Source organism: Bufo bufo, chromosome 1 (assembly GCF_905171765.1).
Source record: "Bufo bufo chromosome 1, aBufBuf1.1, whole genome shotgun sequence".
NCBI classification, from domain to species: domain Eukaryota; kingdom Metazoa; phylum Chordata; class Amphibia; order Anura; family Bufonidae; genus Bufo; species Bufo bufo.
The window spans coordinates 351,043,345-351,055,475 of NC_053389.1; the positions used below are offsets into that span (position 1 = coordinate 351,043,345).

Genomic DNA, 12,131 nt, shown 5'->3' on the forward strand with positions numbered 1-12,131 from the left:
CAATATTTATTTAGTTAGATAGATTGAAATCAGGTTTCATCATCATAGGGACAGCATAGGGGCAGTTAGTGTACTGTGTGTCTTACAGTCAGGCAGAATGCTGCACTGCTGCACAGAGATGCTTAAGCTATTAGTGACCTGCAATTTTTTATTTATTTTTTCCATTGTCGCATTCCAATCACTATAACTTTATTATTTTTATATAGCCTATGAGGGCTTTTCTACTGCAGGACAAGTTGTAGTTTTCAATGGCACTATTTTAGGGTACATATAACCTGCTGATTCATTTTTATTAATCTTTTTGCGGGGATGGGAAGAAACAGCAATACCACCATTGAGTTTTTATGTTATACATTTTGTAGTGTTCATTTTTCAGTATAACATTATTAGTTTATTCTCTGGGTCAATACTATTTAAGAGATACCAAAAACACCCTCACCTTGATGCGCGGTCTAGTGTCACAAGGAGGGAAAAGTTTTGGAAGATGGTGAAGGAGGACATAGCAGACCGTGTCAGCATCCTCGGTGATAGCTGTGTGCCTTACAACTATTGGGTGTCCATGCTGGACACGTGGCAATAACTGGCGCTCCACGCCTTGGATGTGCTGGCCTGCCAGTGTTTTGTCAGAGCAGGTATTTAGAACTGCTGGGGCATAATAACTGATAAGCGCATCCGCCTGCCAATTGAAAATGCTGACCGATTGACTAATATAAAAATAAACAGGCCTGGATTGCCCCTGACTTCTATACTACACCAGGAAAGCGGCTGAACATAAAGGCACTCTAAATGTGGCTTGGTGTATTGAATACATTGTATTCCCATGCACCCCTTCCACCACTAAAAAGGGTAATGGTTCAATCTCTCTTTTCTCGTTCTCCTCCTCCTCCATCATATCAACATGCTTATTAGGCTGCCCTCGCTCCTAATATTTTAGAGGGTCTGCACAGCAGCGGGCCCTCATCCATAATGTTTTTTGGGGTCACCAGCAGGACCTCAACTATAATGTTTTAAAGGGTCATCTCAACAGCAGACCCTCACCCCAAAATTTTTAGATGGTCAGCTCGGCAGCAGACCCTCGCCCACACAATTTTTTAGATGGTCAGCTCGTCAGCAGGCCCTCACCCACAACATTTTTTAGATGGTCAGCTCAGCAGCAGGCCCTCGCCCTCAAAATTTTCTAGATGGTCAGCTTGGCAGCAGGCTCTCGCCCATAATGTTTTAGATGTCAGCTCGGCAGCAGGCTCTTGCCCACAAAATCTTTTAGATAGTCAGATCAGCAGCAGGCCCTCGCCCCTAATGTTTTAGAGGGTCACCAGCAGGCTAGCAATCATAATTTTTCAAGGGTGTGTATGATGCCCTCCTTTATGTGTAATAAAGGGTGTATTGGAGTGCTGGTTCCTTGTAATTTTTGGCAGCCCTTTCACTTAGTGCATAGCCTTTATGAGTGTAGGAGTCCCACTACCTGAACAATTGTACCACAATGTGAATGAGGTCCTCCTTTATGTGATATACAGGTTGTATCAGAGTACCTCTTCCTTGTAATTTTTGGCAGCAATTGCACTTTATATACAAGTAAATATACAGGAAATAATGTTTCCTAACAATTTTTCCTTTAAAAATCTATTTTTATCTTCGGTTTGGTTATTGTCAGTCTGTAAAAGTGGCATACTACTCGGACAACATCGTTCCCAGCAGCAACCTGGGAGTCCAAGATGCATCAAGACATCCTCCCCATGCTGTTCCCGTTGTGTTTCCATCAATTTCTGACCTCTTACGATGAACCAGACACCCTCCCCTCTTCAGAGCAGGGGGTGCCGGGTTTAATGCTCGGGTTCTCCCATTGACTTCCATTGTGCTACCGAGCACCTGAGCATCCCGAGGTGTTCTACTCGAGCACCCGAGAACTTTGGTGCTCGACCAACACTAATGGATACTCCAGTTTTGAATTGATATCCCTCATTTTATAACATAAAATAATAGCTTTACAGTATAGGAATTGGATACATGTACAGGGAAAACAGGATTTCAACCAATGACTTTTATCCAAGGACACACAGTTATAATCCTAACCAAGTGACTATTGCAATTGAAACTGCTATGCAAGTAGCATTTCATTATATGTTTATTGTATATTTCAATATTCACTTAGTCACATTTTACCTTCCTGAAATCTCCATGATGTTGGTATTCACATAGCATCATGTCAAAGAAGATTGGGATTGTAGCTTTCCGTAATTCATCTTCAGGTATAAGTGTCATTTCTAGAATTGGTCCAACCATTCCAGGAATAAAGCAAATTTTGTTCTGACCTACCACAAAATAAAAAAAATTATAGATGTTCAATACAATTAGTAGTAAAACATTTAAAAGGGTTCTCCGCATTTCCTATATTGGTGACCTAAACTCAGGATATTTAAAGGAGACGGTAGGTACACATTAACAACTATTTTATTGTTCCAGCGCATTTTAAATTAAAATGAAACAACTTTTCAAAAAGACATGATGAAAAATATCAAACTATTTTATGTACATAATAACTTCTGTACAGTACAGACCATTGTTACATCTACAAACAAACCCTGTACATAATCTGATATCGCTGTTATGCATTATTTTCTTATAGGCAATTGATAATTATTTCTCACTGGAATTCTGTCAAACTGTTTTCAGTGTGTGTGTGTGTGTGTATGTGTAAATATATAAGGTACATTTTCACCCCATAAGATGCATTTTTCCCCCAAAGTGGGGAAAAAATGTCCCGGCGTCTTATGGGGTGAATACTAATGAGCATTTTCCATTATTGAAGTGCTTATTAGTACTCGAGGACCTGAAACAGGTGAAGGCTCTGTACTCACCGCTTGGCTCCGCACAACGTGAGGGCGCTCTGTGACCTCTGTGTCTGAAATGAGCCTCATAGTGCTTCAGCCATTCTATTGTGTTCTCTCTTGCATTATCCAGTCTTTATTCCTGACAAGTTCATGTATAAGTTTTTATAGTCGATCTGCCCTGTCTGTTCACTCTGAAGCCCTGCCTGCCTTGTTCCTGCATCTACCATTACCCCACCTGCAAGCTCTCCTAGTGTCACAGACGTTCCCGTGTAAGGTACCAGGAGATCGGAGAGACTGGCAACTCGTGGGTTAAATTGATAAAGTTCACTGTGGATCTTATTGTGTCTGTGTTTTGGTGAATTCCACACCTCTTGCTTCAGGTGTTGCTTTTTGGTAATTTACTTGTCCCATAAGTAGCTGCTTCTCACTCTTGGAGGTGCTGGTCGGTTGTACTCTGTGGTGCTTCTGGAGTTGCCAGTTTTCTACTTTCAGATAAGTCTTGTCTTTTCCTATTGTTTTGTGTTTGTTGTATTCCCTGTTGTTTGTATCTGAGCCTGAGTAGAGATGGCCTTGTGTTGGCCCGGTGGTAGTTTCGCCTCGAACTTTGCTCGTTCACGGGTCGCAGAACGAGCGAACATATGGCGAACATATGGCGCCATATTCTTTTACATTGTGAAGAACTTTGACTCATCAGGTGGTACAGGACAGGACAGCGAATTGAGATATTTCAGAACTTGGACATACCCCCTACCTTATAAATAAACCCAATCTGGCCGCCATTTTATTTTCAGTCTTTTGCCAGAGGTTGCTGTGTGGAGCAGGGACAGGCTGTTCGGGATCCAAACACTTGCTAATAGGGCCACAAAAGTCTTTTTAAGGACTGGTATAGGTGTGCTATCGATAGGTGTGACATACTGAGGGGTGCAAAATACTTATAATATACTATCTAACATAGAAAGCATATTATAGTGCATTTGTATTGTGCAGAAGTTGTGTGCAGTTCTGCTGCGATACTGCAGCTACACAGAGTGCCAAACGCTATTGGAACAAATAATTTCTACAGGTGTGATATACCAGTTGCCCACCCAAAAAACTGATTGAAGCAAGGGTGTGATATACCAATAGTATACTATATAGTGCATTTAGGTAGTGCAGCATTTGTTTGCGCTTTTGCTGCGTTACTGCAGCTACACAGAGTGACAAACGCTATTGGAACAAATAATTTCTACTGGTGTGATATACCAGTTGCCCCCCCAAAAAAATGATTGAAGCAGGGGTGTGATATAAAAATAATATACTTTCTATATAGTGCATTTGGGTAGTGCAGCGTTTGTTTGCGATTTTGCTGCGTTACCTCAGCTACACGAAGGGACAAACTCTATTGGAACAAATAATTTCTACTGGTGTGATATACCAGTTGCCCCCCCCCCCCACCCAAAAAAAAGTGATTGAAGCAGGGGTGTGATATACCAATAATATACTTTTTATATAGTGCATTTAGGTAGTGCAGCATTTGTTTGCAGTTTTGCTGCGTTAACTCAGCTACAGATAGTGACAAACGCCATTGGAACAAATAATTTCTCCTGGTGTGATATACTAGTTAACCCCCAAAAAATCTGATTGAAGCAGGGGTGTTATATACCAATAATATACTTTCTATATAGTGCATTTGGGTAGTGCAGCATTTTGTAACATCCCGGAGTTATGTTGCTAAACTCTTTTACCCCGCTACAACCTGTTAAGTGTAATTTAACATCACATTCTCATAAATGTGCATTTTCTAAGCCTGTTATATATATTTGCTGTAATTTCCATGTACACCAGCAGGTGGCAGCAATGTTTAGCAAGGTCTTAGTTCAGTTTAGCATATCTAGACTGGAATAGTACATTCCAGTTTAGCTCCCCCCTCTTTGAGGAGGTGTGGACTGTTCCCACATCCTGCCTCATGGGGAGGAAAGGAAGTTACAGTTAGTGTGCCAGCCACCCCGGCTAGGGGAAGGCTGTGCAAGTAGGAGCTCCCAGAAATAGGGATCCCAAACCAGGATCTTGTCTCGGTTGAGACCAAAGATCTTCATTCCCAGTCTGAGCCCTTCAGCCTCAACTGATGACAAGCAAGCAGCCATCTCCAGAACTCCAGGACAAACCATTCCCTGTGAGCATAACTGTGAGTAACCACCAGAGACCAGGAGAAGCCAAATTCCTCCTCAGCTAGTCAGTCCCATACACAGCAGAAGATAGACAGAGCAGAAGATACAGATTCAGGCCATATTCTCCAGGCGCATGATAGGAGCAGAAGAGATATTGATCCCTGCCATACATTGCCAATACCTGCTGGGACCCAAGACTATTGCTGTAACTCATATGGATTAATGCTGCCTCCAGTAAAGACAAGTTGAATTATATTTCAAGTCTGGATCTCATTCATTACTACCAAGTTCCTCAATTACTCCTACTAGCAACACACTCATTTATTGCAAGTGAGGCAAAAAAAAATTCAATAAAAATTATTGTTAAAAAAAAAAAAAAAAGGAATGGGTTCTGGTGGGGTCACAGCTTGCAGCCTTAATGCAGTTTTTCAAAAATGAAGTTACTTTACTGGAATACTCCTTTAAAGGCTATGTACACCTTTGGAAGCAGTCTTTTTTATAATTGCATTGTACTCATTTTGAACTAAAAAAAAATTTCAGTTGGTGTTTATTAAAAACTAGCTGAAGGACCTGACTTCGCTCGGGTATATTTAATACATTTTATTTAATGTTTGTGTGTGTCGTTGAAAGATATCAACACTATCCACTATAACAGTGACATCTACAGCACCCCGTCCCCAAAACAGTGACCTCCACAGCCCCCCACCCCTTAACACTGACCCCCCCACAGTTCCCCGTCCCTTAAAGTTGGACCTCCACAGCAGCCCACTCCCTTAACTTTGACCTTTTCAGCAGCTTTCCCCTTTAACAGTGACTTTCACAGCATACCACCCCCTTGACAGTGACCTCCACAGGGGTCCGACCCCTTAACAGTGGCCTTTACGGGATCGGGGGCGTGTCCTTTTGAACAGCTCACTCTAGGACAGCAGCACTGTACTGTCTGAGTGTGAGCTGTAGAAAGTCACCCTCCTTCCCAACTCTGCAGCTGACAGAAGTTGATTTTTACCTTCATTTTTTCAAATCCTGTCAGCTGAGGAGTGGAGCAGGCATGGCCTAGCCAGATTAGGGGTGTGGCTTAGCGGGACCTAGAAGTTGATTTTTAACTTAAATTTTTCAATCTCAGTCGGTTGGGGCGTGGCCTAACCAGTTTGGGGGCGTATACTTTTAAACAGCTCGCTCTAAGGGTACTTTTACACTTGCGGCAGAGTGATCTGGCAATCTGCATGCAAACGGACAGCATTTGTAGATGGATCCGGATGCAGATCCGTCTCACAAATGCATTGCAAGAACGAATCCGTCTGTCCGTTTGTCATACGGACAAACAAATCAGTTTCAATTTTTTTTCACATTTCTAAAGGTCTGCACATGCGCAGAACGGAAGGACGGATCCGGCATTGCGGTATTTTTAATGCTGGATCTGGCACTGATAATTTCTATGGAAAAAAATGCTGGATCCGACATTCAGGCAAGTGTTCAGTTTTTTTGTCCGGAGATAAAACAGCAGTCAAAAAGACTAAACTAAACTGAAGACATCCTGATGCATCCTGAACGGATTGCTCTCCATTCAGAATGCATGGTGATAAAAATGATAAGTTCTGTTCCGGTATAGAGCCCCTAGGACGTAACACTATGCCGGAAAAGAAAAACGCTAGTGTGAAAGAACCCTAACCGGATCGGGGGCGTATTCTTTTGAACAGCTCACTGTAATACAGCAGCACTGTTCTGTCTGAGTGTGAGCTGCAGGGAGAAAGTCACCCTCCCTCCCACCCCTGCAGCTGACAGCAGTTGATTTTTAACTTCATTTTTTCAATCTCCGTTGGCTCAGGGGTGGGAGGGGGCGTGGCCTAACCCAATAAGGGGTGTAATTTTAAGTCTTTTGAGGGTGGGCACATTGTGGCCGGAGGTGTGTCTGGGCTCCTTCCTGCAAGAGTGACGCCCTCTGGGCACCTTACTGGCTCATTTGCATACCAAATAAACTGGATTTTCAGAGGATAAAAACATCTATTGCTGGAACAAAGGCACATCTTGAAATAAGGTACTAAGTGCTATTAGGCCATGGCTTTACTTCAATAGCGATTATCCTTGTGACAGATTTCCTTTAAAACTCTCCTACAGCAGTGAAGATAAATGGCTGGGTTGTTATGGAAACCTGGAGTAAAACTGTGTATGTGGAGACTGGAGGACCTGCAAGCTTCTATTGGCTGATAAGAGTCATGTGTCCAAGCTTCTATTGGCTAATGTATTTTTTGGGAATATCTCAGGAACGGTATGTCCTGGAGAGCTGAGACCTAAAAGCTTCCCGGACAGCTGATGTACCTGTGTGCCAAATTTTATGTTTGTAAATGTGACGGTGCAGATTCCTTTAGCGGACATACATACATACACACACACACACACACATACACTCAGCTTTATATATTAGATATGGAATACTTTTTTCTATACAGAGCTGACATGCTGTAGTGGCAGCATGTGGATTTTCAGTCTTTTCTGTCATCTGGGGAGCAGGACTACTTATCCCTCAAAACAATCATTATAGCTCAGGTCTTATCTGACTGATAAGAATGTGGCTTAAATAAGTGTTTATGACCTTTTGGTCATTTAGAAATAAGGGTTATTAGATGACTGGCACAAAGTAAAAGTGAAAGTATCAGTCACACAGATAGAAAAACAGTTAACCCTTTGTGACAGAACAGCTCAATATCTAATATATAAATCTGAGTGTATGGGTGTATGTCCGCTAAAGGAATCCGCACCGTCGCATTTAAAATCACGAAATTTGGCACACAAGTACATCAGGTGTCCGGGAAGGTTTTAGAGCAGGTCTCAGCTCTCTAGGACATACCGTTCCCGAGATATTCCCAAAAAATGCATAAAGTAAAGCCATGGCCTAATAGCAACTAGTACCTTATTTCTAGATGTGCCTTTGTTCAAGCAATAGCTGTTTTTATCCTCTGAAAATCCAGTTTATTTGGTATGCCATTGAGCCAGTAAGGTGCCTAGAGGGGCGTCACTCTTGCAAGAAGGAGCCCAGACACGCCCCCTGCCACAATGTGTCCACCCTCAAAAGACTTAAAACCCCTCCACCAGGTCCCGCTAAGCTATGCCCCTGATCTGGTTAGGCTATGCCCACTCTCACTCCTGAGCCGACGGGGTTTGAAAAAATGAAGGTAAAAATTTACTTCTGTCAGCTGCAGGGGTGGGAGGGTGACTTTCTCCCTGAAGCTTAAACTCAGACAGCACAGTGCTGCTGTCTTAGATTAAGCTGTTCAAAGGACACGCCCCTGATTCAGTTAGACCACGCCCCCTCAAACTCCTCAGCCGACAGATTAAAAAAATGAAGTTAAAAATCAACTTCTAGGTCCCACTAAGCCACGCCCAGATCTGGTTAGGCCACTCTCCCTTTCCACTTCTTAGCCGACGGGGATTGAAAAAATGAATGTAAAAATCAACTTCTGTCAGCTTCAGTGGTGGGAGAGAGGGTGATTTTCTCCCTGCAGCTCACACTCAGACAAAACAGTGCTGCTGTATTACAGGGAGCTGTTCAAAAGGATACGCCCCCGATCCGGTTAGGCCACGGCCCCTTCCACTCCTCAGCCGACAGATTAAAAAAATGAAGTTAAAAATCTACTTCTGATCCTGCTAAGCCACGCTCCGATCTGGTTAGGCCACACCCTCGCCACTCTTGAGCCGACAGGGATTGAAAAAATAAAGGTAAAAATCAACTTCTGTCACCTGCAGAGGTGGAAGGGAGGGTGACGTTCTCCCTGCAGCTCACACTCAGACAGTACAGTGCTGCTGTCTTAGAGTGAGCTGTTCAAAAGGACACGCCCCCGATCCAGTAAAGGACACTGTTAAGGGGGCGAGCCCCTGTGGAGGTCACTGTAAAGGGGGTGGTATGCTGTGAAAGTCACTGTTAAAGGGGAAGGCTGCTGTAAAGGTCAAAGTTAAGGGAGTGGGCTGCTTTGGAGGTCCAATTTTAAGGGACGGTGCACTGTGGGGGGGTCAGTGTTAAGGGGTGGGGGGCTGTGGAGGTCACCGTTTTGGGGGCGGGGTGCTGTAGATGTCACTGTTATAGTGGATAGTGTTGATATCTTTTAATGACACACACAAACATTAAATGAAATAGATTAAATATACCCGAGCGAAGCCGGGTCCTTAAGCTAGTTTTTTTTATAAAGGACAATAAAAAAATTGATTTTAGCCAAAAATGAGTAACACGCAATCATAAGCAAAAATTGTCTCCAAAGATGCACATAGCCTTTAATACTAACTGGCCTGTCAGAACATTCCTCATGCCATTCTGGTGTAAATGTATCATAGTATAATCTATTTATTCTCATTATGCAATGTTTTCCTCCTTTTTTCTTCCTTGTAATGCAGTTTGTTGCTGAGTCTGACCTACCTAAAGTATAAATGTTGTTAGTACATGTTTTTAATTTCACAGGTATTATACGTTATAAAATTGCTTGTAATTTAAGCCCTTTGATTCCCTTAACATATATCAATGTAACTGTACATCAGTGTGAGGCCAGGAACTGAGACTACTCCATAAACAGCAAATGCAGGCTGTTACACAGCTGACACACAACTGCAGTGGGCGTCAGCTGCGGCATTGGAATTTATAATACACTGCTTTCGGAAAGTCTTCAAACCCTTTCATCTTTTTCACATTTTGTTATAATAAAGAAAAAAGTCAAGTTTTCCCCCATCATTCTACACTCAATACCCCATAATGATAAAGTAAATACAGAATGTTTGAAATCTTTGCTAGTTTATTGAAAAGGAAAAACTAAAATATTGTATTGTATTGAGACCCTTTACTCAGTACTTAGGCTACTTTCACACTAGCGGCAGGACTGATCCGACGGGCTGTTCACCCTGTCAGATCCATCCTGCCGCTATTTCGCCGTGCCGCCGGACTGCCGCTTGGTCCCCATTGATATAATGGGGACGAGGGCGGAGCTCCAGCGCAGCACGGCAGTGCCGGACTAAAATTACTGCATGTTTGACCTTTTAGTCCGGCGGCCTCTCGTCGTGCACTGCCTTGCTGCGCCGGAGCTCCGCCCCCATCCCCATTATAGTCAATGGGGACGGAGTGGCAGTCCAGCGGCACAGCAAAATAGTGGCAGAACGGATCCGACAGGCTGTCCTGCCGCTAGTGTGAAAGCACCCTTAGATGAAGCACCTTTGGTAGCGATTACAGCCTCCAGTCTTCTTGGGTATAATGCCACAAGGTTTGCACATCTGCATTTGGGAATTTTCAGACAGGATGGGTGGAGACCCTAGGTAGACAGCCATTTTCAGATCTCTCCAGAGATTCTCAATAGGATTCAAGTGAGGCCGGACTAGGACGGAGCTTATGGGGAGGGCGTAATGACGGGTTTTGGTGAGGAGGGGCCGGTTAGGGGTATATCTTTATTGGGTAAGGAGGAGGGGAGAAGGGGGCGGAGCGGCCGGTTCAAATGCGGGGTGCCTGGGGACAACGGGCATTATTTCAGGTTGCAGGGAACGAGCTTAGCAATCATACCTGCCATGTCTGTGCTGGAAGAGATGATCAGGCAGTTGCGGGCAGCAGTGGAAGCCTGGGGACCCGACTGACTGCTGGAGTGGCTGGCTAGTGTGCTAAACAGAGCTGCAGGGGAAGACAATGTGCCGCAGCCTAGCTCTAGACGGCTGCAGCAGGCATGCCCACCGGCAAACCTGAGCCCTGAGGAGACCCCTGGAGTCTTGCCCCTGATAAGGAGCCCCCGCGGGGACCCTTTGCGACGGGTGGGGGGGGGGAGGACGGTAGCTTCTCTCTAGGTCCTTCCATCGTGGGAGGAATCCTACAGTGCAGCGATATTCAGAGCAGGGTGGGGGGTTCGGTTCCACTTCCTCGGCAGCAAGCAAAAGGGAAACAGGACCAGTATCTGCGGGCTCCACCCAGTCAGGTCCAGCTGGAGGTCCTTCTCGGCATGGCAGTAGTGCTGGGGAGAACGGGGCTGTGCACAAGGTACCCTCTTTACTGCATAGGCCCCAGGAACATAACGGGCAGAGTCCAGTTGGCCCCACTCACCAGACTGGGGAAGGTATCTTGTTGCAGACGAGAAGCGCATCCAGCATGGCTGATGCTGGGGTGCAGGCCTTCAACAGGAATCCACCAGCACTGAGGAATACATAGTAACATAGTTTATAAGGCTGAAAAAAGACATCTGACCATCTAGTTCAGCCTGTTATCCTGCTAGTTAATCCAGAGGAAGGCAAAAAAAAAACACCTGTGTGGTAGAAGCCAATTTTCCCCACTTAAGGGGAAAAAAATTCCTTACTGACTCCAATCAGTGAAACATCAAGTGATTATGTGCCTGGAGGTATATTAGACGGTCATTGGATAACAATTTTACTGCAGGCCAGTGGAGTACAGGGCCCAAACATTAGGCATTCACCTGCAGTTAAGAACAAGTGATTATGTGGCTGGAGGTACATTAGGCGGTCATCGTATAACAATATTACTGTTGGCCAGTTAGATTATATACCCCAAAAATTATGCATTTATCGTACAGAAAAGATGAAGTGATTATGTGGCTGGAGGTATATTAGAAGGTCATTGGATATCAATTTTACTGCAGGCCAGTGGAGTACAGGCCCCAAACATTAGGCATTCACCGGACAGAAAAGAACAAGTGATTATGTGGCTGGAGGTATATTAGGCGGTCACTGGATAACAATTGTACTGCAGGTCATTGGAGTATAGGCCCCAGTCATTGGATAACAAATTTATTGTAGGCCAGTACAAATACAGGTCACATACATATGTTTAAAAGAACTAAAAATATTTTTTTTATATTAAAAACATGGCTAACAAAATCCCCCCTCTTTAATAAACCCCAAATGATAAGAGGTGAAATTCGATAACACGTGGTCGTCACAGGTGTTGAATTCCTCCAGTGGAGTACAGGCCCCAAACATTAGGAATTCACCGGACAGAAAAGGCTGTTTATGCCGCTGTATTTAGAATAAGACAGGAACCATTCTTTTTTCTGGGTGGTGGAGGATATGTGTGGGCTAGCATGAGGAAATTCAATTAAACCTGGTCGCCACACAGGTGTTGAATTCCTCAGAGATCCATGCCTCATTCATTTTTAGAAATGTGAGGTAGTCCACACTGTTGTGAGAT

At 44.0% G+C, this 12,131-nt stretch overlaps 1 protein-coding gene across 2 annotated transcripts in view; it reads right to left on the minus strand.

Moving 5' to 3' along the window:
* DOCK2 (dedicator of cytokinesis 2) overlaps window positions 1-12,131 on the minus strand; it is a 1,232,183-nt gene that overhangs the window by 336,403 nt on the left and 883,649 nt on the right. For both annotated transcript variants that reach the window (XM_040442815.1, XM_040442808.1), the window contains exon 33: window positions 2,161-2,309. In XM_040442815.1, the coding sequence (XP_040298749.1) occupies window positions 2,161-2,309 (149 nt within the window). The remainder of the gene's footprint in view (window positions 1-2,160; window positions 2,310-12,131) is intronic.